The 27,089-nt window shown below is 40.6% G+C and overlaps 2 protein-coding genes across 3 annotated transcripts; both read right to left on the reverse strand.

The window, feature by feature from the left end:
- Positions 1-7,431: 7,431 nt before the first annotated feature.
- Positions 7,432-11,753, reverse strand: LOC133632432 (gastrula zinc finger protein XlCGF8.2DB-like). The gene is made up of 2 exons (XM_062024839.1): positions 11,457-11,753; positions 7,432-9,090 (listed from the first exon to the last, which is right to left on the reverse strand). The coding sequence occupies exons 1-2, from the start codon at positions 11,563-11,565 to the stop codon at positions 8,126-8,128; spliced, it is 1,074 nt and encodes a 357-aa protein (XP_061880823.1). The 5' UTR covers positions 11,566-11,753; the 3' UTR covers positions 7,432-8,125.
- A 5,184-nt stretch (positions 11,754-16,937) lies between these two features.
- On the reverse strand, positions 16,938-27,089 carry LOC133632434 (gastrula zinc finger protein XlCGF8.2DB-like). Of its 2 annotated transcripts, XM_062024842.1 has the most exons (4): positions 26,776-27,089; positions 20,430-20,777; positions 17,106-17,233; positions 16,938-17,049 (listed from the first exon to the last, which is right to left on the reverse strand). In XM_062024842.1, exons 1-3 carry the CDS (start codon positions 26,882-26,884, stop codon positions 17,109-17,111), a joined length of 582 nt encoding a protein of 193 aa, XP_061880826.1. In that variant the 5' UTR covers positions 26,885-27,089; the 3' UTR covers positions 16,938-17,049; positions 17,106-17,108. The 2 variants fall into 2 exon arrangements, with proteins under 2 accessions (XP_061880826.1, XP_061880825.1); XM_062024841.1 differs by lacking the exons at positions 16,938-17,049; positions 17,106-17,233 and having other exon boundaries at positions 17,632-20,777.

The raw sequence follows: 27,089 nt of genomic DNA on the forward strand, positions 1-27,089 counted from the left end.
GTGTAAGGCTGGAAAGGATAATGCAGGTATTAAGTAGACTAAAAATGTACCATAGTAGCAATATAAAATATAACATTTATGTAATATTTGCATATTATATACACAGTATATAATATATACTGATTTATCATATTATATATTTGTATATAATATATACAATATATAACACTGGCCATGTACAATATTACAGTATATGTAACAGCTGCAGCATAAAATAGAGAGTAGATCCAGCAGAAAATAGACATAACTGTTCTTTTTGTAATGCTGATATATCTCTGCATCTCTGGGGTCGACGAGACGGCATACCGGGACGAGGTGAAGCAGCTGGCAGTGTTGAGCAGGGTGAACAACCTGAAGCTGAACCAGCTCAAGACCCAGGAAGTGATCTTGGACAGCAGGAGGAGAAAAACTACCATACAGCCCCTGTACATCGACGGGGGCTGTGTGGAAAGAGTCTCATCCCTACGCTTCCTGGGAGTTCACCTGGATGAGGACCTGTCCTGGAGGACCAACACCACGGCCATCGTCAAGAGGGCACAGCAGAGGCTGATCTACTTCTTGAGAGTACTCAGGAATCTCCACCTGAGACAGGATCTGCTGGTGTCCTTCTACCGCTGTTCTGTGGAGAGCATCCTCACATACTGCATCTGCGTATGGTTCTGCAGCTGCACAGCAGCAGAGAGGAAAGCTCTCCAGAGGGTCGTCAACTCGGCCCAAAAAATCCATCGGGTGCCCCCTCCCCTCCCTGGAAGAACTGTATAACTCCCGCTGCCTGAAGAAGGCAGCCAACATACTCAAGGACCCATCCCACCCCGGCAACAGCCACTTCGATCGGCTGCCTTCCGGCAGACGTTTCAGAACCATGCGAACCCGCACAAATAGACTCAGGAACAGTTTCTACCCCCGGGCCATAACTGCACTAAACGCAGCTAAATTGTAAAAAACAAACAAAAAACAAAAACTCCCTCACGTGCAACATGAGGAAGCCACCGGTCAATCACGATCCAGGACTGTGCAATCAGCGATTACATACCAACTGGACAATATTTATCATATTTATTCACACAATTAATCCACAATAAAAAGCCTGCACAGCATAGGACAGGGGTCGGCAACCTTTACCACTCAAAGAGCCATTTTGGCAAGTTTCACAAATTAAAGAAAGTAATGGGAGCCACAAAAATTTTTTTAAAATGAAAAACACCGCATACAAAGCTTAAATGCTTTGTGCTATGTTAACCAGGGGTCTCCGACACACGCACCAGCACGCACTTTAATGTGGAAATTTGATGTTAGTGCAGCCCCCGAGTTTTGAATGAGTGGCACTTGATAGCGTCATACTAGCCAACCCTCTCATTTTTCCCGGGAGACTCCCGAATATCAGAGCGTGATGACACTGCATTTGACGCCCTCTACAGTCTGCCCTAACAGTGTACCTGCTCGACCACACGTAGAATGCATTTTCAGCTTGCTCACGTAAGTGACAGCAAGGCGTACTACCTCAGCAGCCACACATCTTACACTGACGGTACCAATACCCAGAATCCCATGCAGCCCTAACTCTTCCGCTCAACCAACGCACGGAGAGGAGGGGGCGGGGGTTGATGTGTGGGGGGATTTGGTGGTAGCGGGGGTGTATAATGTAGACCGGAAGAGTTAGGGCTGCATGGGATTCTGGGTAATGGTTGTGTTGTGTTTATGTTGTGTTACGGTGGGATGTTCTCCAGAAATGTGTTTTTCATTCTTTTTTGGTGTGGGTTCACAGTGTGGCGCATATTTGTAACGTAACAATGTTAAAGTTGTTTGATACGGCTACCGTCAGTGTAAGCTGTGTGGCTGATGAGTAAGTATGCTTTGCTGTCTCCTGTGTGTGCAAGTAATAACAACATGCAACATGTGGCTGGACTGGCACGCTGTATGTAAATGCTATAGAGGACAATTACTGCAGCGCAATTAGGGCACGCCCTTTATTTAGTAATTAGAATGTAAATAGGATAATTTTTTCCCTTTGGGTAATCTATGAGAGACACTGAGATCCATAAGTCTCCTGGGAAAATCGGGGGGGGGGGGGGGGGGGGGGCATGTATGTAGCTGAGCCGCATCAGAGTGGTCAAGGAGCCGCATGCGGCTCCGGAGCCGCGGGTTGCCTACCCCTGGCATAGGAGGTAGGAAATGCTGACTCCCACCCCCTTAGCACACTGGGATTCAGCATTACTCCTCTCTAGTCACTTTATACTTTTTACTCTCTCGTTTTCTTTTACATTGTCTCCTAGAGTGCTCTTAGGCCACATTGTATATTGCATATTGTGTATATTGTGTTGTTTTTGTATATTGTGTGGTTTCTTCTTTTTAAAAAAATGCAAAGCACCTCAGGGAAGCAATCTAAATTTCGTTGGACCTGTACCTGTACATGCACAATGACAATAAAGATCATTCATTCATTCATTCATTCAAAATATGAATCATTTATAATCGGACTACATAAGAGTTTGGCTGTGAGAAAAAGGGATATAGATGTCCCGTTTACTATAGCAACTATTATATTTGCAAAACACAACAACCTAAAAATGATCATTTATGGTGAAATATATAAAGATAAAAAATGATGAAAACAATTATCATAATGTTTTTATTTTGTTGATAACAAATAAAAGTAGGTCATTCTAAAATGTCACTGCTAATCATTTTCAAACCTATGAGTGTCTAAAAAAAAACAAAAACCAGTTATCATTTCAAAATATTTTAAGTACAGATATATTGTTTTCATAACACTGACTAAAATAAAGCTTTTGGTAAATGGACACAACATTGCTCCTTATGAACGTTCAAAGTCTAATTTTACATCAAAAGAAAATCGAATCCGAACAAACATTTGAAAATTCCAATTCTTCCAAAAGCCAGAGAAGTAATAAGAAATATTTGACTGACAACTCTTCAAGTATTCATGACGTCAAACTGCTGCTACCTTGTGGCGGTATTGGAGACTGCTTAAAATAAGACTTTAACCCAGTGGTTCTTAACCTTGTTGGAGGTACGGAACCCCACCAGTTTCATATGTGCATTCACCGAACCCTTCTTTAGTGAATAATAAAATGTTGTTTTTTTTTCAAATTCAAGACAAAGTTATGTTTTTTTTTACTGGTGCACAAAATGAACCGTGCATGAACATCACCTTGTTCAAAGAACAACACAAACACAGTGCATGAACTCACAACAAATTACACACCTGCAAATCAGATGGAAAATTAGAGGGAAAATTGTTTGGGGGTATCCATAATACGCCGATAGGGAGAAGTTTTTATTTACACGATGAGTTGGGTGTGTCTTGACCTCAGCGGCGGAGGCTACGCCGAACCCCTGAGGCCGACTCACCGAACCCCTAGGGTTCGATCGAACCCAGGTTAAGAACCACTGGTTTGACCTCTTAAGGCCCAAGCTGTTTGTTTACATGCTTTTTTTTATTTCTCTTTGTTACTTGGGCTTATTGGACCCTAATTAGAATAAAAACTAAGAATCATCTTTTGATATGATGTACTTAGTCCATAAGTACACAAACGTGTACTTCCTGTTTAGTGACATGCTTAATTCTTATTTTTACTTTTTTTTTTTCCAAATTCCATTGTATGTTATACTCTTCTGACACCACCAGATGGCAGTATAAGTGTCCACATAAGCGGCCATAAGACCCCAAATCAGTAGTGTACACAATTTTGGAAATAAGAGCTAAAAGGTGCTGTCCACGCATGTGGCCACTAAGCCTTTAGAGGTAAAAAAAAGAAGAGCCGCAAAAAAGTCACAATTAAAACTATCTTTATTGCTAAGAATGTGTGCAACAACTTTATCAGTCCAATAATATGTGACGTGTATACAACTTCCTGCTCTGTCATAGTGAAAGGATAGCCAGATTGGTCGCTGTTAGTCTGGTCTCTCCACAAGCACAAGGTGGGCTTCATGTCCAGTCCAGAATCTATTGAGCGTTGTCTCCTTGGGGGGTTGGTGCCAGGGACCTGTTAGGTCGGTATACGGGTCTGACACCGGATGTTTGTTTGGGACCTCCTTGGATTCCCATTCATTTGTCCAAGTTGTTAGGGGTTAAAGTCGGCTGGAAGGATGTTCTTGCAGATTGCTTTTCTGACCGGAAGAACGGATGAAGTCCAAGTTCATATGCCCATGGTTGAGTTGAGCTGGGGGTCCACCTGGTGCACATGGGCTGACTTGGACCAGACAGTATTCTGGGGCAGAGTATGCTAGGGCCAGTCAGACTTTCACTTGAACCCACAAAAACAGTTTTATAGACTACATACGGGAGCGAGAGAAAAAAACTACCGTATTTTTCGGACTATAAGGCGCACTTAAATTCCTTTCATTTTCTCCAAAATCGGCAGTGCACCTTATAAACCGGTGCGCCTAATGTACGGAATAATTCTGGTTGTGCTTACCGACCTCCAAGCTATTTTATTTGGTACATGGTGTAAGGATAAGTGTGACCAGTAGATGGCAGTCACACATAAGAGATACATGTAGACTGCATAATGACGCCAGTAAACAACACAAAAACTTTAAATGTTCCATTGGGAATGTAGAACATTACACATGGCACTCAAAAACCTGTCAAAATGTTTTCGTACGATTTTGGTAAGCTATGAAGCCACACCACTTGATGGATTGTCGGAGCATTACGGCTACCGTAGTCAGAGATACAAGTATTACTATGGTGTGTGTTTAAGGACCGCAAACTGGCACCCATTAGCAGCCATATTATCTGGCGTTTTGCAATATTATGCAAAACCAACTTTTCTTACCTTCTGGTACCTGCTGATCTGTATTTGAGATCTGCATAAGTCCTGAAAAGTCGATAAGCTTCATTTTTCCCCTCTATCTTCTTGTTATGGGACATTCATCCTCCGCTTTTGCCATTTCTAATATAAAGTAGCGTACATATCTCACTTATATCTGTCAGTAGACCTGCTATGGAGGCATTAAAAACATACCGGTGTAGTGAGTTTACATTACCCAAGGAAATTTAGTTATTAGAGTGTTCCGGTAGGACGTTTTTTCACAGGACACATTTCCAGTCTTGTTGTTTCCGAATGAGGAGATGCTGCTCCGTTATTGATTGATGTAAAGTCTGAATGTCATTAAAACAGTTAGCGCCATCTTTTGTAGAGTATATATATAATATATTTATGTTATTCACATGTGAATAATGCTGTATAATAGACTGTATTTATATTATTCACATGTGAATAATGCTGTATAATAGACTGTATTTATATTATTCACATGTCAGTCAATCAATCAATCAATGTTTATTTATATAGCCCTAAATCACAAAAGTCTCAAAGGGCTGCACAAGCCACAACGACATCCTCGAAACAGAGCCCACACAAGGGACGTCGATGTGAATGACTATGAGAAACCTTGGAGGGGACCGCATATGTGGGTAACCCCCCCTCTAAGTACAGTCCCTAGTGGATCCACATAACAGTGAGAGTCTAGTCCATAGTGGGGCCAGCAGGAGACCATCTCGAGCGGAGACAGGTCATGTGAATAATGCTGTATGATAGACTGTATTTATATTATTCACATGTGAATAATGCCATATAATAGACTGTATTTATGTTATTCACATGTGAATAATGCTGTATAATAGACTGTATTTATATTATTCACATGTGAATAATGCTGTATAATAGACTGTATTTATATTATTCACATGTGAATAATGCTGTATAATAGACTGTATTTATATTATTCACATGTGAATAATGCTGTATAATAGACTGTATTTATATTATTCACATGTGAATAATGCTGTATAATAGACTGTTTTTATATTATTCACATGTGAATAATGCTGTATAATAAACTGTATTTATGTTATTCACATGTGAATAATGCTGTATAATAGACTGTATTTATGTTATTCACATGTGAATAATGCTGTATAATAGACTGTATTTATATTATTCACATGTGAATAATGCTGTATAATAGACTGTATTTATACTATTCACATGTGAATAATGCTGTATAATAGACTGTATTTATATTATTCACATGTGAATAATGCTGTATAATAGACTGTTTTTATATTATTCACATGTGAATAATGCTGTATAATAGACTGTATTTATATTATTCACATGTGAATAATGCTGTATAATAAACTGTATTTATGTTATTCACATGTGAATATTGCTGTATAATAGACTGTATTTATGTTATTCACATGTGAATAATGCTGTATAATAGACTGTATTTATATTATTCACATGTGAATATTGCTGTATAGTATTTATTGTCTATTGTGAGCGAACTGTGGTGCTGAAGTTCCCCCAGGGATCAATAAAGTACTTTCTATTCTATTTTGACCCTTCTTCCACTCCCGTCCTTGCACGCTACACCGCTACAACAAAGATGACGGGGAGAAGAGGCTGTCCAAGTGGAGGCACATAAATAAGACCGCCCACAAAACGGTGCATCCTGAAGCGACTGTCAGAAAGCGACTTGAAGATGTGTAAAACATCATCTATGCAACATTTTGAGCAAAGAACCACCATGACATGTTATGTAGACCACAAGGAAGTCTTTTACATTTAGAAACCAATAATAATATGACCCCATTAAAGGCCTACTGAAATTATATTTTTTTATTTAAACGGGAATAGCAGATCCATTCTATGTGTCATACTTGATCATTTCGCGATATTGCCATATTTTTGCTGAAAGGATTTAGTAGAGAAAATCGACGATAAAGTTCGCAACTTTTGCTCGCTGATAAAAAAAAAGCCTTGCCTGTAGCGGAAGTAGCGTGACGTCACAGGAGCTAGTATTCCTCACAATTCCCCGTTGTTTACAATGGAGCGAGAGAGATTCGGAGCGAGAAAGTGATGATTACCCCATTAATTTGAGCGAGGATGAAAGATTCGTAGATGAGGAACGTTACAGTGAAGGACTTGAGAGGCAGCGATGGACGTATCTTTTTTCGCTCTGACCGTAACTTAGATACAAGCTGGCTCATTGGATTCCACACTCTCCTTTTTCTATTGTAAATCACAGATTTGTATTTTAAACCACCTGGGATACTATATCCTCTTGAAAATGAGAGTCGAGAACGCGAAATGGACATTCAGTGCCTTTTATCTCCACGACAATACATCGGCGAAATGCTTTAGCTACAAGCTAACGTGATAGCATCTTGCTTTAACTGCATATAGAAACAAAAGAAATAAACCCCTGACTGGAAGGATAGATAGAAAATCAACAATACTATTAAACCGTGGACATGTAACTACACGGTTAATGCTTTCCAGGCTGGCGAAGGTTAACAATGCTGTGCTAACGACGCCATTGAAGCTAACTTAGCAACCGGACTGCACAGAGCTATGCTAAAAACATTAGCTCTCCACCTACGCCAGCCAGCCCTCATTTGCTCATCAACACCCGTGCTCACCTGCGTTCCAGCGATCGGCAGAAGGACGAAGGACTTCACCCGATGCGTTTGGCGGCCCGGAGACGTAGGAAGTCAAGGTGAGGTCGGCGGCTAGCGCGGCTAGCGCGGCTAGCGCTCCAACAAATTCCTCCTGGTTGTGTTGCTGTAGTCCGCTGCTAATACACTGATCCCACCTACAACTGTCTTCTTTGCAGCCTTCATTGTTCATTAAAAAAATTGCAAAAGATGTCCAGAATACTGTGGAATTATGAAATGAAAACAGAGCTTTTTGTATAGGATTCTACGGGGTACCATAACTTCCGTTACTCGGACTTCGTCACGCGCATACGTCATCATACCGCGATGTTTCAGCCGGATATTTCCCGGGAATTTTAAAATGTCACTTTATAAGTTAACCCGGCCGTATTGGCATGTGTTGCAATGTTAAGATTTCATCATTGATATATAAACTATCAGACTGCGTGGTCGGTAGTAGTGGCTTTCAGTAGGCCTTTAATGCGCCTTATACATTTTCCATACAAAAGGCGCACATAGACCTGACTAGACCCGCTCATCGCCAGTGCGCCTTATAATCCGGTGCGCCCTATGGTCCAGAAAATACGGTACTCCAACCCTTCCTCAATCACTTGTCTGGTTTTAACTTTGCAGGCACATTTCATGTTTTGTTTTTTATCCTGTGTGTGTTCTGGTGTGTTTGGTCAAAGTGCTTTTTTGAGAAAAGCTTTTATTGCAAACTAAACAATTAAATGGTTTCTCTCCCGTGTGCGTTCTCATGTGTTGGATCATAACTCTCTTTTGAGAAAAGTTTTTATCACAAACTGAACAATTGTAGGTTTTTTCTCTGCTGTGTATTTTCATGTGTTCGGTCAAATTGCCCTTTTGCGAGAAGCTTTTGGCACATTGGGGACAATTAAATGTGTTTTCTCCCGTGTGTATTCTGATATGTTGGGTCAAATTGCTCTTTTGAGAAAAACTTTTGTCGCAAAATGGACATATAAAGGGTTTTTCTCCAGTGTGAGTCCTTATGTGGTCTGTCAAAACTCTCTTATAGGAAAAGTTTTTACCACAAACTGAGCAATGAAATTTTTTTTCTCCCGTGTGTGTTTTCAAATGTTCAGATAAATGGCTCTTTTGAGAGAAGCTTTTAGAACAAACTGAGCAATTAAATGTCTTTTCCCCTGTGTGCGTTCTCATGTGTACGGAGAAATTGCTGTTTTTAGAAAAGCTTTTAGCGCAAACTGAGCAGAGAAAACGTTTTGTACGTTTTGTCTTTTTAGAGTATTCAGGCTGTTTGTTGTCAGTGTGAGTCCTCATATCACCTTCACAGTCTGTATCGCTGCTCAAAGTTACTTCAACCCCGTCTTCAGACTCCCTATCTGATGGTGGAGCTAAGATGTTGTCTGCTTGTGGTTTCTCTTCATCATCTTCAGTCTTCACAGAGACAACAGTCAGTGGCAACTTGGTGTGATCAGCTTCCTCTCGTCCTAGAAGACACTCTCCCTCCTGAGTGATGCAGAGTTCCTCCTCTTCCTCTTTAATGTGGGGGGGCTGTGGATCCTCCTGCTTCAAAGTGGAGCTCCCCACTTGTAGCTGAACAGGAACATCTTCTGGAAGACCAATCAGCTGCAGGGCGTCTGTGGCACACAACCAACACAAAAACACTTAAACTCAGACACGATCCATGAAATGTTTCTCCTTGAACTCGCTACTAAGACTTGGCGATTATATGATTGTGATCAATGATCCTGATCAATTTCAAGTTGATTACGGTGAACAGCTGTGAGTGTACAGTACAGGCCAAAAGTTTGGACACACCTTCTCATTCAATGCATTTTCTTTATTTTGTAATGACTATTTACATTGTAGATTGTCACTGAAGGCATCAAAACTATGAATGAACACATGTGGAGTTATGTACTCAACAAAAAAAGGTGTAACAACTGAAAACATGTTTTATATTCTAGTTTATATTATATTATTATTCACATGTGAATAATGTTGTATAATAGACTGTATTTATATTATTCACATGTGAATAATGCTGTACAATAGACTGTATTTATATTATTCACATGTGAATAATGCTGTATAATAGACTGTATTTATATTATTCACATGTGAATAATGCTGTATAATAGACTGTATTTATATTATTCACATGTGAATAATGCTGTATAATAGACTGTATTTATATTATTCACATGTGAATAATGCTGTATAATAGACTGTATTTATATTATTCACATGTGAATAATGCTGTATAATAGACTGTATTTATATTATTCACATGTGAATTATGCTGTATAATAGACTGTATTTATATTATTCACATGTGAATAATGCTGTATAATAGACTGTATTTATATTATTCACATGTGAATAATGCTGTATAATAGACTGTATTTATATTATTTACATGTGAATAATGCTGTATAATAGACTGTATTTATATTATTTACATGTGAATAATGCTGTATAATAGACTGTATTTATATTATTCACATGTGAATAATGTTGTATAATAGACTGTATTTACATTATTTACATGTGAATAATGCTGTATAATAGACTGTATTTATATTATTCACTTGTGAATAATGCTGTATAATAGACTGTATTTATATTATTCACATGTGAATAATGCTGTATAATAGACTGTATTTATATTATTCACATGTGAATAATTCTGTATAATAGACTGTATTTATATTATTTACATGTGAATAAGGCTGTATAATAGACTGTATTTATATTATTCACACGTGAATAATGCTGCATAATAGACTGTATTTATATTATTCACATGTGAATAATGCTGTATAATAGACTGTATTTATATTATTCACACGTGAATAATGCTGTATAATAGACTGTATTTATTTTATTCACATGTGAATAATGCTGTATAATAGACTGTATTTATATTATTCACACGTGAATAATGCTGTATAATAGAATGTATTTATGTTATTCACACGTGAATAATGCTGTATAATAGACTGTATTTATATTATTCACATGTGAATAAGGCTGTATAATAGACTGTATTTATGTTATTCGCATGTGAAAAATGCTGTATAATAGACTGTATTTATATTATTCACATGTGAATAATGCTGTATAATAGACTGTATTTATATTATTCACATGTGAATAAGGCTGTATAATAGACTGTATTTATATTATTCACACGTGAATAATGCTGTATAATAGACTGTATTTATTTTATTCACATGTGAATAATGCTGTATAATAGACTGTATTTATATTATTCACATGTGAATAATGCTATATAATAGACTGTATTTATATTATTCACATGTGAATAATGCTATATAATAGACTGTATTTATATTATTCACATGTGAATAATGCTGTATAATAGACTGTATTTATATTATTCACATGTGAATAATGCTGTATAATAGACTGTATTTATATTATTCACATGTGAATAATGCTGTATAATAGACTGTATTTATATTATTTACATGTGAATAATGCTGTATAATAGACTGTATTTATATTATTTACATGTGAATAATGCTGTATAATAGACTGTATTTATACTATTCACATGTAAAAAATATCTAAGTGTTTATTGTGAGCGAACTGTGGTGCTGAATTTCCCCCAGGGATCAATAAAGTACTTTCTATTCTATTTCTTCAAAATAGCCCCCCTTTGCTCTGATTACTGCTTTACACACTCCTGACATTGGAGGCCTGTGGGAACTCCTTCAAGACTGTTGGAAAACCATTTTCACTACCTCTTTAGGCTCAAAGAGAGAATGCCAAGAGTGGAAGAAAGATTCCATTATATATTCTATTATTGTGACCTTTTTGCATTCTTTCATCTCCTCTGATGTGAACTCCACTGCCTTCTTCAAGCTAACAATCATGGCGGCTCTTTCTTTACATTCTTCAACATAGTCAGCTAATTTCTCATCAACGCTCTTTACAGTTCCCAAAATGACGTAGTTGGAAAATTCAAGTCACTCACCTTTATCTGCACTTTTCGTCTTTATCTCCGTTGGTGATTTGCTGGAAGATTCTCTTTCACTTTCTCTTTTACATGACGTCGCCATCTTAGCATAGCAGTAGTCGTCCATGTGCTCTCACGTCTTCACTGCAGAAAAGTCTCCGTCGCTCCAAACTTCAACTTGGGTTTGGCGGGCTAGAGAAAAGAGGAATGTATGAGGTATGTGTTCGTGTGTTTGCTGTGAGAAGGTCAATATCAAAGTTCTGTGGAAAAGCACCGCCGCTTAGTCCGCCATCTTGACTTCGAGCTGCCGGGTCTCTTTGCGCATGCGTGAAAAGTAAGCCACTTCCGTTTCTTTCCTAGCAGCAAGTTTTTTTTTCTTCAAAATGTCCTTTTCCCCCCTAAAAACCGTGTTGTGTTCTGATGAAACACCTTCCCTTATATTCATATTATTGTTGTATTATTATTTCCACTAGGCATTGCACATATTGGGGCGGTATCGCTCGGCTGGCAACTTGAGGGTTCCAGGTTCGATCCCCGCTTCCATCCTAGTCACTGCCGTTGTGTCCTTGGGCAAGACACTTTAGTGCCACCCACACTGCTTTAAATGTAACTTAGATATTGGGTTTCACTATCTATTATGTTAGATCCACTATGGACTGGACTCTCACTATTATGTTAGATCCACTATGGACTGGACTCTCACTATTATGTTAGATCTACTATGGACTGGACTCTCACCATTATGTTAGATCCACTATGGACTGGACTCTCACACTATTATGTTAGATTTACTATGGACTGGACTCTCACTATTATGTTAGATCCACTATGGACTGGACTCTCACACTATTATGTTAGATCCACTATGGACTGGACTCTCACACTATTATGTTAGATCCACTATGGACTGGACTCTCACACTATTATGTTAGATCCACTATGGACTGGACTCTCACTATTATGTTAGATCCACTATGGACTGGACTCTCTCACTATTATGTTAGATCCACTATGGACTGGACTCTCTCACTATTATGTTAGATCCACTATGGACTGGACTCTCACTATTATGTTAGATCCACTATGGACTGGACTCTCTCACTATTATGTTAGATCCTCTATGGACTGGACTCTCACTATTATGTTAGATCCACTATGGACTGGACTCTCTCACTATTATGTTAGATCCACTATGGACTGGACTCTCTCACTATTATGTTAGATCCACTATGGACTGGACTCTCACTATTATGTTAGATCCACTATGGACTGGACTCTCTCACTATTATGTTAGATCCTCTATGGAATGGACTCTCACGATTATGTTAGATCCACTATGGACTGGACTCTCTCACTATTATGTTAGATCCACTATGGACTGGACTCTCTCACTATTATGTTAGATCCTCTATGGACTGGACTCTCACTATTATGTTAAATCCACTATGGACTGGACTCTCTCACTATTATGTTAGATCCACTATGGACTGGACTCTCTCACTATTATGTTAGATCCACTATGGACTGGACTCTCACTATTATGTTAGATCCACTATGGACTGGACTCTCTCACTATTATGTTAGATCCACTATGGACTGGACTCTCACTATTATGTTAGATCCACTATGGACTGGACTCTCACATTATTATGTTAGATCCACTATGGACTGGACTCTCACATTATTATGTTAGATCCACTATGGACTGGACTCTCACTATTATGTTAGATCCACTATGGACTGGACTCTCACATTATTATGTTAGATCCACTATGGACTGGACTCTCACACTATTATGTTAGATCCACTATGGACTGGACTCTCTCACTATTATGTTAGATCCACTATGGACTGGACTCTCTCACTATTATGTTAGATCCACTATGGACTGGACTCTCTCACTATTATGTTAGATCCACTATGGACTGGACTCTCTCACTATTATGTTAGATCCACTATGGACTGGACTCTCACTATTATGTTAGATCCACTATGGACTGGACTCTCACATTATTATGTTAGATCCACTATGGACTGGACTCTCACACTATTATGTTAGATCCACTATGGACTGGACTCTCTCACTATTATGTTAGATCCACTATGGACTGGACTCTCTCACTATTATGTTAGATCCACTATGGACTGGACTCTCACTATTATGTTAGATCCACTATGGACTGGACTCTCACACTATTATGTTAGATCCACTATGGACTGGACTCTCACACTATTATGTTAGATCCAATATGGACTGGACTCTCACACTATTATGTTAGATCCACTATGGACTGGACTCTCACTATTATGTTAGATCCACTATGGACTGGACTCTCACACTATTATGTTAGATCCACTATGGACTGGACTCTCACTATTATGTTAGAGCCACTATGGACTGGACTCTCACACTATTATGTTAGATCCACTATGGACTGGACTCTCACTATTATGTTAGAGCCACTATGGACTGGACTCTCACACTATTACTATGGACTGGACTCTCACTATTATGTTAGATCCACTATGGACTGGACTCTCACACTATTATGTTAGATCCACTATGGACTGGACTCTCACTATTATGTTAGATCCACTATGGACTGGACTCTCACTATTATGTTAGATCCACTATGGACTGGACTCTCACACTATTATGTTAGATCCACTATGGACTGGATTCTCACTATTATGTTAGACCCATTATGGACTGGACTCTCACTATTATGTTAGATCCACTTTGGACTGGACTTTCACAATATTATGTTAGATCCACTATGGACTGGACTCTCACTATTATGTTAGACCAGGGGTGGGCAATTAATTTTTACCGGGGGCCGCATGAGCAACCCGAGCACTGCTGGAGGGCCACATCGACAATATTTCAATTAAATTGTGCTCAATATTTTTTTTTATATATACCGTAAGATAAATAATAATAATAATAATAATTAATAATAATAGTAATACTTCAACATAGTGTGTGTAACAGCATTCCATGACTAATATAAATAAATTAACATTAATAATAAATGACAGTAAAATAAGCACACGTATGACTGAGGAGTCATAGTGTAACTTTGTGTGGTGTTTGAGTTGTCCGACTTTTTGTGTGGCCATAAACGCACCAGTGGTTTAGTGCTATGCGTGTTGGTGACAGATGACAAGTTGCTTTTGGCCTGGTTTGTACGGCAGAAAATGACTAGTTTTTCGAGATAGAAGTGTTTTACTCATGTTTTTGGTGTGGTTATGTCCGAATATAAACAGCTTTGCTCAATAAAGTTATCGATATAATTCCTGTCCTCGAAGCATCTCGATAGACGTTACAATAATTGAACGGTGTTCAATTGAACGGTGTTGACGAACACCGCTAGGGCCGCTTGTTGTCACTGTCACTCAGAGTTGCATTGCAAAATTACACAGAATAAATGTGTTTATTTTGTTTAGAATTCAGATGGGATTTGATTTGGTGCGCGGCATATATTTGCTGTGCGCAGAGGACGCTTGAGCAGTGCGCAATTGCGCAGGCGCGCACCTTAGAGGGAACGTTGCTTGGCAGTCCATGTCTTGTTGAAAACACGCCATTCCTCATCAACTTTTCTCTTTTTAGCGTCTCGGGTGTAAACCGTGCATCACTTGTCGCTGCATGTGCACCTTCACTCGCAGGTTACACACGGACACACGCCCATAAATAATACTTTTCAAAATAAAAGCAGCACAGTTGTGTTGCGCGCACGACATAGATGTTTTTTCAACTTTATTTTGTAATTAATGATTGCAGCTGTTCACATTCACTCACAATCACGCACACGCATGCGTCCACACGGAAGCAATACAAATAACGATTTTCAAAACAAAAGCAGCACCGTTGTATTGCACACTCGACATAGATACTTTTTTAAATGTATTTTGTAATTTATAATTGGCCTCACGCGGGCCGGACAGGGACACACAAAGGGCCGGATGCGGCCCGCGGGCCGCAGAATGCCCAGGTCTGTGTTAGACCCACTATGGACTGGACTCTCACTATTATGTTAGATCCACTATGGACTGGACTCTCACTATTATGTTAGATCCACTATGGACTGGACTTTCACACTATTATGTTAGATCCACTGTGGACTGGACTCACACTATTAAGTTAGATCCACTATGGACTGGACTTTCACACTATTATGTTAGATCCACTATGGACTGGACTCTCACTATTATGTTAGATCCACTATGGACTGGACTCTCACTATTATGTTAGATCCACTATGGACTGGACTCTCACACTATTATGTTAGATCCACTATGGACTGGACTCTCACTATTATGTTAGATCCACTATGGACTGGACTCTCACACTATTATGTTAGATCCACTATGGACTGGACTCTCACACTATTATGTTAGATCCACTATGGACTGGACTCTCACACTATTATGTTAGATCCACAATGGACTGGACTCTCACTATTATGTTAGATCCACTATGGACTGGACTCTCACTATTATGTTAGATCCACTATGGACTGGACTCTCACACTATTATGTTAGATCCACTATGGACTGGACTCTCACAATATTATGTTAGATCTACTATGGACTGGACTCTCACACTATTATGTTAGATCCACTATGGACTGGACTCTCACACTATTATGTTAGATCCACTATGGACTGGACTCTCACATTATTATGTTAGATCCACTATGGACTGGACTCTCACACTATTATGTTAGATCCACTATGGACTGGACTCTCACACTATTATGTTAGATCCACTATGGACTGGACTCTCTCACTATTATGTTAGATCCACTATGGACTGGACTCTCACACTATTATGTTAGATCCACTATGGACTGGACTCTCTCACTATTATGTTAGATCCACTATGGACTGGACTCTCACACTATTATGTTAGATCCACTATGGACTGGACTCTCACTATTATGTTAGATCCACTATGGACTGGACTTTCACAATATAATGCTAGACCCACTCGACGTCCATCACATCTGGTCTCCCCTAGAGGGGCAGGGGGGTCACCCACATCTGCGGTCCTCTCCAAGGTTTCTCATAGTCATTCACATTGACATCCCATTGGGTTGTGAGTTTTTCCTATCCCTGATGTGGGATCTGAACCGAGGATGTCGTTTTGGCTTGTGCAGCCCTTTGAGACACTGGTGATTTAGGGCTATATAAGTAAACATTGATTGATTGATGTAAAGCGCTTTGAGTCACTAGAGAAAAAGCGCTATATAAATATAATTCCCATTTCATCCCAAATGAAATGAAAGAACGACAAAATCATCCACAAATTCTACTTCTATCCAAATTAATTCAGGATGTTTCCCCACAAGGCTCGAAAAATAGTCGATTAACCATTTGGTTTTTTTAATGGTCCATCTCCCAAATACTATGGACTTAACGTTCTGTTGTTGTTGAATATCTATGTAGAAGTTGCTTCCGAGCAGTTCCAATGTTAGACACGGCACAGGTGCCAAGCGTGCAGTTTTTAGCAAGGTTTTAATGTACACAGCATTTCTCAAAGTTTCACCAGCAGGACGTGACTTTTCAGTCACCTCCGTAACCTCTCTCCTCGCCTGCTCCCGGCCGCTTACTGTTAAAGACAACAGATGATGAGATTAATTTGTACCACTTGGGAAATCTAATCACCTGTCAGCTGTGTCTCGCCGTCGGCACTTGCCCCGCCCCTATCTGATGGTGCTCTACCCTCAACACCATAGACAGAGGCGGTGACCTTTGCTCCTGCAGGCAGCGCTGGCCACACCTCCCTCCACAATCTATAATAAACATTTTGATTACGACGAAGAACAGGTTTTGTTTTTACAATACAGCTTTGATAAAGACTCAGAGAATGCAGTACAATTTAACGTCGACTAGGAAAAACTCAATATTCACAAATCCAGAGCAGTCATGCAAACCAACATTTTTGTTTTATTCTGAAATTTAAAAAAATGGATATAACTCACTAACAATGACAGAGTAAAAGAAAATGGTCATGGAAACGTCGCACATTCTAACTGACATTTAAAATGATTACTATCAAATAAAATGAATAAGTAATGTGTAGTATGATGCCTTAATTAGCTTTTGGTTTCATTATTCAAGTGTTCTTCTCACTTTTCCTGTTTTCTTAGTTTAATTTCAATATCTTGATTAATGGTTTATGTTAGTTTTATGTTCAGATTGTAAAAAAAAAGAAAGTTTATTGTAGAAATAAAGATTGTTGGGGTAAAAAACACTCCGCCTGTTTGCGCATGCGCCAAAAGTCACTCACTGTCCCCTACTCTTTATTTTTATGGCAAACATATAGCTGTTGCTTTTATAATGTTTGTTGTATGAAATATGAATGATCTATTATCAGTAGATTAGCTTTGAGTGCCCATTCACTGGCTACATCTTATACTACATTTGGCATACTTGTAAAAGACAACCTAGAAATGATCATTAAAATGTTTCATAGATAACAGTAAGTTATTCTAGATTTCACTACTAATAATAATTGCAAGCAGACACAAATATTTTTTTACAAAGAACGATATTTATTCCTTAAAATATTATAAGCACAGATATCATATGTTCAGAACCCTGACCTTCCCGAGTTTTACGTAAAAGGAAACGTTATAAACGTTAAAAGTCTAAAATTTGGGAATTATTTACTAGTGTTGTACTTTTTTTCCCCCCTTAGAGGTAAAATCTAAACTCACTTCATAATTATTCTCTTTAGATCAAAAGAAAACAAATCCAACCAAGTTATCCAAAACATCCAATTTCATCCAAAAGCTAAAGAAGTCCCAATAAAAAGAAATACTGTAATACTGCCGCTGTCCTGCGGCGGTATTGATGACTGCTTAAAGGCCTACTGAAAGCCACTACTACCGACCACACAGTCTGATAGTTTATACATCAATGATGAAATCTTAACATTGCAACACATGCCAATACGGCCAGGTTAGATTAGTAAAGTGCAATTTTAAATTTTCCGTGAAATATCCTGCTGAAAACGTCTCGGTATGATGACGTTTGCGCGTGACGTCACGGATTGTAGCGGACATTTAGGGACAGCATTGTGGCCAGCTATTAAGTCGTCTGTTTTCATCGCAAAATTCCACAGTATTCTGGACATCTGTGTTGGTGAATCTTTTGCAATTTGTTTAATGAACAATGGAGACAGCAAAGAAGAAAGCTGTAGGTGGGAAGCGGTGTATTAGCGGCCGGCTGCAGCAAGACAAAGACGTAGAGAACTGGGACAACAGAGACTCTTACCAGGAGGACTACTGTGAGTACGCAGCTGCGGCTTCCAAACATTTGATCGCTTGCCCGTACGTGCGTGCCGCTATGTGCATGTAACGTACGTGACTTTGGGGAAATATATGTGCTGTATGAACTTTTTGCGGAGGTGAACGGTACTTTGGGCTGTGGGATTGAGTGTGTTGTGCGGGTGTTTGATTTGTATTGGCGGGTTATATGGACGGGAGGGAAGAGGTGTTTGTTATGCGGATTAATTTGTGGCATATTAAATATAAGCCTGGTTGTGTTGTGGCTAATAGAGTATATATATGTCTTGTGTTTATTTACTGTTTTAGTCATTCCCAGCTGAATATCATGTCCCACCCGCCTCTCACAGCATCTTCCCTATCTGAATCGCTTCCACTGCCCTCTAGTCCTTCACTCTCACTTTCCTCATCCACAAATCTTTCATCCTCGCTCAAATGAATGGGGTAATCGTCGCTTTCTCGGTCCGAATCGCTCTCGCTGCTGGTGGCCATGATTGTAAACAATGTGCAGATGTGAGGAGCTCCACAACCTGTGACGTCACGCTACTTCCGGTACAGGCAAGGCTTTTTTTTTATCAGCGACCAAAAGTTGCGAACTTTATCGTCGATGTTCTCTACTAAATCCTTTCAGCAAAAATATGGCAATATCGCGAAATGATCAAGTATGACACATAGAATGGATCTGCTATCCCCGTTTAAATAAGAAAATCTCATTTTAGTAGGCCTTTAAGATAAGAGTTGAAGAAAATAGAAGAGTTGCAAAAAAGACACAATGAACATATTGCAAAAACACTATGAACATATTGCAAAAAAGACACAATGAACATATTGCAAAGAATGTGTGCAACAACATGAACAATCCAATAATATGTGACGTAGATACAGTTTCCTGCTGCGTCATTGGCTGTCTTTTCACCGATCGTCGATGCTTCAGTTCAGGGTCTCGGCAGCAATTTTTACTGAGAAGTTGTCTGACAAGTCAGACGTCTATTTGCATCCACAAAAACAGTTGTGCGGCATGCAGAAGAGAGCGAAACAAAAACCTCAAAAAGTACTCCTAACTTGGTCTGGCTCCAACTGTGCAGCCCACACAATGAAATGTTTATTTATCCTGTGTGTGTTCTGCTGTGTTTGCTCAAAGTGCTTTTCTGTGAGAAGCTTTTGTCGCAAACTGAACACTTAAATGGTTTTTCTCCTGTGTGCGTTCTCATGTGTTGGATCAAAGCTCTTTTTTGAGCAAAGTTTTTGTCACAAACTGAGCAGTTAAATGGTCTCTCCCCAGTGTGTGTTCTCATGTGTTGGCTCAAAACTCTTTTCTGGGCAAAGTTTTTGTCGCAAACCGAGCAATTAAATGGTTTCTCTCTTGTGTGCGTTCTCATGTGTTGGATCAGAACTCTTTTTTGACAAAATCTTTTACCACAAACCGAACAATTGTACGTTTTTTCTCCGCTGTGTATTTTCATGTGTTCGGTCAAATTGCCCTTTTGCAAGAAGCTTTTGGCACATTGGGGACAATTAAATGTGTTTTCTCTCGTGTGTGTTCTGATATGTTGGGTCAAATTGCACTTTTGAGAAAAACTTTTATCGCAAAATGGACATCTAAAGGGTTTTTCTCCAGTGTGAGTCCTTATGTGGTCTGTCAAAACTCTCTTATAGGAAAAGTTTTTACCACAAACTGAGCAGAGAAAACGTTTTGTACCTTTTGTCTCTTTAGAGTATTCAGGCTGTTTGTTGTCAGTGTGAGTCCTCATATCACTTTCACAGTCTGTATCGCTGCTCAAAGTTACTTCAACCTCGTGTTCAGCCTCACTATCTGATAGTGGAGCTAAGAGGTGGTCTGCTTGTGGTTTCTCTTCATCATCTTCCGTATTCACAGAGACAACAGTCAGTGGCAACTTGGTGTAATCAGCTTCCTCCTGAGTGATCCAGAGTTCCTCCTCTTCCTCTTTAATGTGGGGGGGCTGCGGATCCTCCTGCTTCAAAGTGGAGCTCCCCACTTGTAGCTGAACAGGAACACTTTCTGGAAGACCAATCAGCTGAAGGGTGTCTGTGGCACACAACCAACACAAAAACACTTCAACTCAGACACGATCCATGAAATGTTTCTCCTTGAACTCGCTACTAAGGCTTGGCGATTATATGATTGTGATCAATGATCCTGATCAATTTCAAGTTGGTTACGGTGAACAGCTGTGAGTGTACAGTACAGGGTTTTCTTTATTTTCATGACTACTTACATTGTAGATTGTCACATCAAAACTATGAATGAACACATGTGGATGTACCTGAAAACATGTTTTATATTCTGGTTTCTTCAAAATAGCCACCCTTTGCTCTGATTACTGCTTTATAATAATAATAATAATAATAATAGATTTTATTTGTAAAAAAGCACTTTACATTGAGCAAACAACCTCAAAGTGCTTCAGTGTATTAAAAAAAATAAAAAAATAATCAAATAAATAAATACAAATAAAAACTACAACAGCCTAATAGCCAGAACTAGCACACATAAATCTAAAAAAAGGCTTTTTAAAAAAAATAAGGTTTTTTAAGCCTTTTTTTAAAGCATCTACAGTCTGTGGTGCCCTCATGTGGTCAGGGAGAGCGTTCCACAGACTGGGAGCGGCGGAGCAGAAAGCCACGTCTCCCATTGTTCGTAGCTTTGTCCTCAGAGGTTAGCCTGTCCGGAGCGGAGGTGTCGTGTGGAGGATTTGGGGGTGAGCAGTTCTTTGAGGTAGAGGGGGGCATTACCATGGAGGCACTGGTGGGTTAGTAGGGAGACTTTGTATTCAAGCCTGAGTGGAACAGGAAGCCAGTGAAGGGATTTGAGAAGTGGTGTGATGTGGTCGTATTTCCGCTTTGCACACTCTTGGCATTCAGACTGTTGGAAAACCATTTTCACTACCTCTTGAAGCTCATGGAGAGAATGCCAAGAGTGTGCAAAGCAGTAATCAGAGCAAAGGGTGGCTATTTTGAAGAAGCTAGAATATATGTTTTCAGTTATTTCACCTTTTTTTGTTAAGTACATAACTCCACATGTGTTCATTCATAGTTTTGATGCCTTCAGTAACAATCTACAATGTAAATAGTCATGAAAATAAAAAAAGGCATTGCATGAGGAGAAGGTGTGTCCAAACTTTTGGCCTGTACTGTTTATTAACGCGATCCAACATGGCAGAACCACCAAACTGAGTCGATCGCTTGCCGCCCCAACTTCCAGTTACAAGGTGCGCTGAAGTAAACAGAATCATAAATATAAACAGAAACCAGAACCCTCAAATCTAGACTCCAAACATCCCAGTACAAGCTAGTCAGGTTACTTCTAGACCTCCACCCCAGATCCCACCTCACTCCTACCCACTTCTCCAAAGTAGGCTGGCTCAGGGTGGAGGACAGAGTAAAACAACTTGCACTGAGCCTAGTCTATAAAATCCGCTACACCTCCTTGATACCGAAGTACATGTCAAACTACTTCCTTAACGTAAATGACCGCCATAACCACAACACCAGGGGGAGCTCCACTAACCACGTTAAACCCAGATTCCCATCTAACAAAGGTCTTAACTCATTCTCTTTCTATGCCACATCAATATGGAATGCACTCCAAACAGGTGTAAAAGAAAGGGCATCTCTATCCTCCTTCAAAACCGCACTAAAAGAACACCTCCAGTTAACTACAACCCTAGACTAACCCCATCCCCCCACCACATCCCACCTCCCCGGATTGTAAATAATCAAATGTATATACCTGTTCTTATGCTTTCTGAGCTCACTATGTCCACTGCTGGCTGCACATATCCTACCAAGTCACACCTACACTGTTTCAATGTCCTTTTCTCTGATGATGCAATTGTTGATGACTGAAGTATGCTGATATCAACCAAACCTAATCTCCTCATGCTCTCTCAGGGAGAGCATGTCCCAAATTCCAAGCTGCTGTTTTGAGGCATGTTAAACAAAAATAATGCACTTTGTGACTTCAATAATAAATATGGCAGTGCCATGTTGGCATTTTTTTTCCATAACTTGAGTTGATTTATTTTGGAAAACCTTGTTACATTGTTTAATGCATCCAGCGGGGCATCACAACAAAATTAGGCATAATAATGTGTTCATTCCAAGACTGTATATATCGGTATCGGTTGATATCGGAATCGGTAACTAAGAGTTGGACAATATCGGAATATCGGCAAAAAAGCCATTATCGGACATCTCTAGTTTTGACCTTGAAAAGAAGCTATTTGTGTGCTCCTTGAAGCCCTACATTATGGATCACTCTAAGGGCCCGTTCTTGTAAGCTTGTGAAGGGATGTATGTTGCTTTTATAATTATTTCCCCAAACGTCTGCACAGTAACTTAAGTAAGGATAAATGAGTGAATGGTAGAGTTGCAGGAGGGATTCTCCATCTAGCTCTTGTCGTGCTTTTGCCAGCACTCCAATGCTTCTTGATCATTTCAAATGAATATATTTAATATGTGCTTTCCAATTTATTTTTCATCAATTAGTACACTGAGAAATTTACTTTGCTCAACTCGCTCAATGTTAATCCCGCCAATCATCATTTTTATTTGTGTATTTATCTTCTTATTTCTAAATAGAACTATATTTGTTTTACTTAAACTTAGAGACAACTTGTTCCTTTTGAACAATATTTGCATTTTCATTATTGTATCAATAAGTCTATTCAAGTTACTATCAGAAAAAAATACATTCACATCATCTGCAAATAAGACCAGCTTTCAGTATTTTGAGACATTACACAGATCAATACTATAGATAGATAGTACTTTATTGATTCCTTCGGGAGAGTTCCCTCAGGAGAATTTAAATATTTAATATTTAATAAAAAAATAAATATTTAATATATCAAATTAAAAAAAACTTTGGACCCAAAACTGATCCCTGCGGAACACCATATGGAATATGAAGACATGAAGAGCAACTGTCATTTAACTTCACAAACTGACGCCTGCTGGTCAAATAAGTTTCTACCCACTTGTAAGTCACTCCCCTGATTCCATACCCTTTGTTTATTAGAATGTTATGATTAATCGTGTCAAATGTTTTTTTTTTAAATCAATGAATACTCTTATTGCAAATTATTTTGGTTCTAAACAATTGGTAATTTCCTCAATTACTCCTCAATCACCTACTCAGTGGCCTAGTGGTTAGAGTGTCCGCCCTAAGATGGGTAGGTTGTGAGTTCAAACCCCAGCCGAGTCATACCAAAGACTATAAAAATGGGAGCCATTACCTCCTTGCTTGGCACTCAGCATCAAGGGGTGGAATTGGGGGTTAAATCACCAAAAATGATTCCCGGGTGTGGCCACCGCTGCTGCTCATTGCTCCCCTCACCTCCCAGGGGGTGAACAAGGGGATGGGTCAAATGCAGAGAACCAATTTCACCACACCTAGTGTGTGTGTGACAATCATTGGTACTTTAACTTAACTTAATTTTGTCAACTAATGCTAGTGAAGTTGATCTTTTAGCCCGAAATCCATACTGGCATTCAGAAAGTCATTTGTGTTTCTCTATGAAGTTTTCCAATCCATCCTGAAGAAGGAGTCCTATCGGGTTCTTTTGGCTCATAGGACTCCTGAGGCAGCGGACAGGTACCGACAGGCCAAGCGGTGTGCGGCTTCGGCGGTCGCGGAGTCAAAAACTCGGACATGGGAGGAGTTCGGGGAAGCCGTGGAAAACGACTTCCGGACGGCTTCGAAGCGATTCTGGACCACCATCCGGCGCCTCAGGAAGGGGAAGCAGTGCACTATCAACACCGTGTATGGTGAGGATGGTGTTCTGCTGACCTCGACTGCGGACGTTGTGGATCGGTGGAGGGAATACTTCGAAGACCTCCTCAATCCCACCAACACGTCTCCCTATGAGGAAGCAGTGCCTGGGGAATCTGTGCTGGGCTCTCCTATTTCTGGGGCTGAGGTTGCTGAGGTAGTTAAAAAGCTCCTCGGTGGCAAGGCCCCAGGGGTGGATGAGATCCGCCCGGAGTTTCTTAAGGCTCTGGATGCTGTGGGGCTGTCTTGGTTGACAAGACTCTGCAGCATCGCGTGGACATCGGGGGCGGTACCTCTGGATTGGCAGACCGGGGTGGTGGTTCCTCTCTTTAAGAAGGGGAACCGGAGGGTGTGTTCTAACTATCGTGGGATCACACTCCTCAGCCTTCCCGGTAAGGTCTATTCAGGTGTACTGGAGAGGAGGCTACGCCGGATAGTCGAACCTCGGATTCAGGAGGAACGGTGTGGTTTTCGTCCTGGTCGTGGAACTGTGGACCAGCTCTATACTCTCGGCAGGGTCCTTGAGGGTGCATGGGAGTTTGCTCAACCAGTCTACATGTGTTTTGTGGACTTGGAGAAGGCATTCGACCGTGTCCCTCGGGAAGTCCTGTGGGGAGTGCTCAGAGAGTACGGGGTATCGGACTGTCTGATTGTGGCGGTCCGCTCCCTGTATGATCAGTGCCAGAGTTTGGTCTGCATTGCCGGCAGTAAGTCGGACACGTTTCCAGTGAGGGTTGGACTCCGCCAAGGCTGCCCTTTGTCACCCATTCTGTTCAGAACTTTTATGGACAGAATTTCTAGGCGCAGTCAGGGCGTTGAGGGGATCTGTTTTGGTGGCTGCAGGATTAGGTCTCTGCTTTTTGCAGATGATGTGGTCCTGATGGCTTCATCTGGCCAGGATCTTCAGCTCTCGCTGGATCGGTTCGAATCAGCACCTCCAAGTCCGAATCCATGGTTCTCGCCCGGAAAAGGGTGGAGTGCCATCTCCGGGCTGCGGAGGAGACCCTGCCCCAAGTGGAGGAGTTCAAGTACCTCGGAGTCTTGTTCACGAGTGAGGGAAGAGTGGATGGTGAGATCGACAGGCGGATCGGTGCGGCGTCTTCAGTAATGCGGACGCTGTATCGATCCGTTGTGGTGAAGAAGGAGCTGAGCCGGAAGGCAAAGCTCTCAATTTACCGGTCGATCTACGTTCCCATCCTCACCTATGGTCATGAGCTTTGGGTTATGACCGAAAGGACAAGATCACGGGTACAAGCGGCCCAAATGAGTTTCCTCCGCCGGGTGGCGAGTCTCTCCCTTAGAGAGAGGGTGAGAAGCTCTGCCATCCGGGGGGAGCTCAAAGTAAAGCCGCTGCTCCTCCACATCGAGAGGAGCCAGATGAGGTGGTTCGGGCATCTGGTCAGGATGCCACCCGAACGCCTCCCTAGGGAGGTGTTTAGGGCACGTCCGACCGGTAGGAGGCCACGGGGAAGACCCAGGACACGTTGGGAAGACTATGTCTCCCGGCTGGCCTGGGAACGCCTCGGGATCCCCCGGGAGGAGCTGGATGAAGTGGCTGGGGAGAGAGAAGCCTGGGCTTCCCTGCTTAAGCTGCTGCCCCCGCGACCCGACCTCGGATAAGCGGAAGAAGATGGATGGATGGATGGATGGATTTTATAAATTTTTTAAAAAAGGACCTTATCTTCAACATACCTGGTTGTCCAAATTAGGCATAATAATGTGTTATTTCCATGACTGTATACATCAGTATCGGTTGATATTGGTATCGGTAATTAAAGAGTTGGACAATATCGGGAAAAAGCCATTATCGGACATCCCTACTAAAAATGATTCCCGGGCGCGGCCACCGCTGCTGCTCACTGCTCCCCTCACCTCCCAGGGGGTGATCAAGGGTGATGGGTGAAATGCAGAGAATAATTTCGCCACACCTGGTGTGTGTGTGACAATCATTGCTACTTTCATTTATAAGCAGATATATTAACACTTCATATGGCATGTGGCTCTTACTCTTCCCCAACATCTCTTCTTTCACATCATTATTTTCTTTACACAAGCGCTTGTTTTGCTCTTCCACTTTCTTCATTTGACTTTTGCATTCTTTCATCTCCTCTGATGTGAACTCCACTGCCTTCTTCAAGCTAACAATCATGGCGGCTCTTTCTTTACATTCTTCAACAAGGTCGGCTCATTTCTGAGAGCCGCCCTTTTCAGGGCTTACATTCAACTTCAAAATGAGCTTAAGCTCACTCACCTTCATCTTCGCTTTTGGTCTTTATCTCCGTTGGTGATTTGCTGGAAGATTCTCTTTCACTTTCTCTTTTACATGACGTCGCCATCTTAGCATAGCAGTAGTCGTCCATGTGCTCTCACGTCTTCACTGCAGAAAAGTCTCCGTCGCTCCAACTTCAACTTGGGTTTGGCGGGCTAGAGAAAAGAGGAATGTATGAGGTATGTGTTCGTGTGTTTGCTGGGAGAAGGTCAATATCAAAGTTCTGTGGAAAAGCACCGCCGCTTAGTCCGCCATCTTGACTTCGAGCTGCCGGGTCCCTTTGCGCATGCGTGAAA

Source organism: Entelurus aequoreus, linkage group LG17, assembly GCF_033978785.1.
Source record: "Entelurus aequoreus isolate RoL-2023_Sb linkage group LG17, RoL_Eaeq_v1.1, whole genome shotgun sequence".
Taxonomy (NCBI): Eukaryota; Metazoa; Chordata; class Actinopteri; order Syngnathiformes; family Syngnathidae; genus Entelurus; species Entelurus aequoreus.

Coding starts and splice junctions, on each gene's coding strand:
- LOC133632432 (XM_062024839.1), bottom strand. CDS start 11,565: ATGGACGACTACTGCTATGCTAAGATGGCGACGTCATGTAAAAGAGAA. Junction 9,091..11,456: donor GACGAAAAGTGCAGATAAAG/GTGAGTGACTTG, acceptor TGTGTGCCACAG/ACGCCCTGCAGCTGATTGGT.
- LOC133632434 (XM_062024841.1), bottom strand. CDS start 26,884: ATGGACGACTACTGCTATGCTAAGATGGCGACGTCATGTAAAAGAGAA. Junction 20,778..26,775: donor GACCAAAAGCGAAGATGAAG/GTGAGTGAGCTT, acceptor TGTGTGCCACAG/ACACCCTTCAGCTGATTGGT.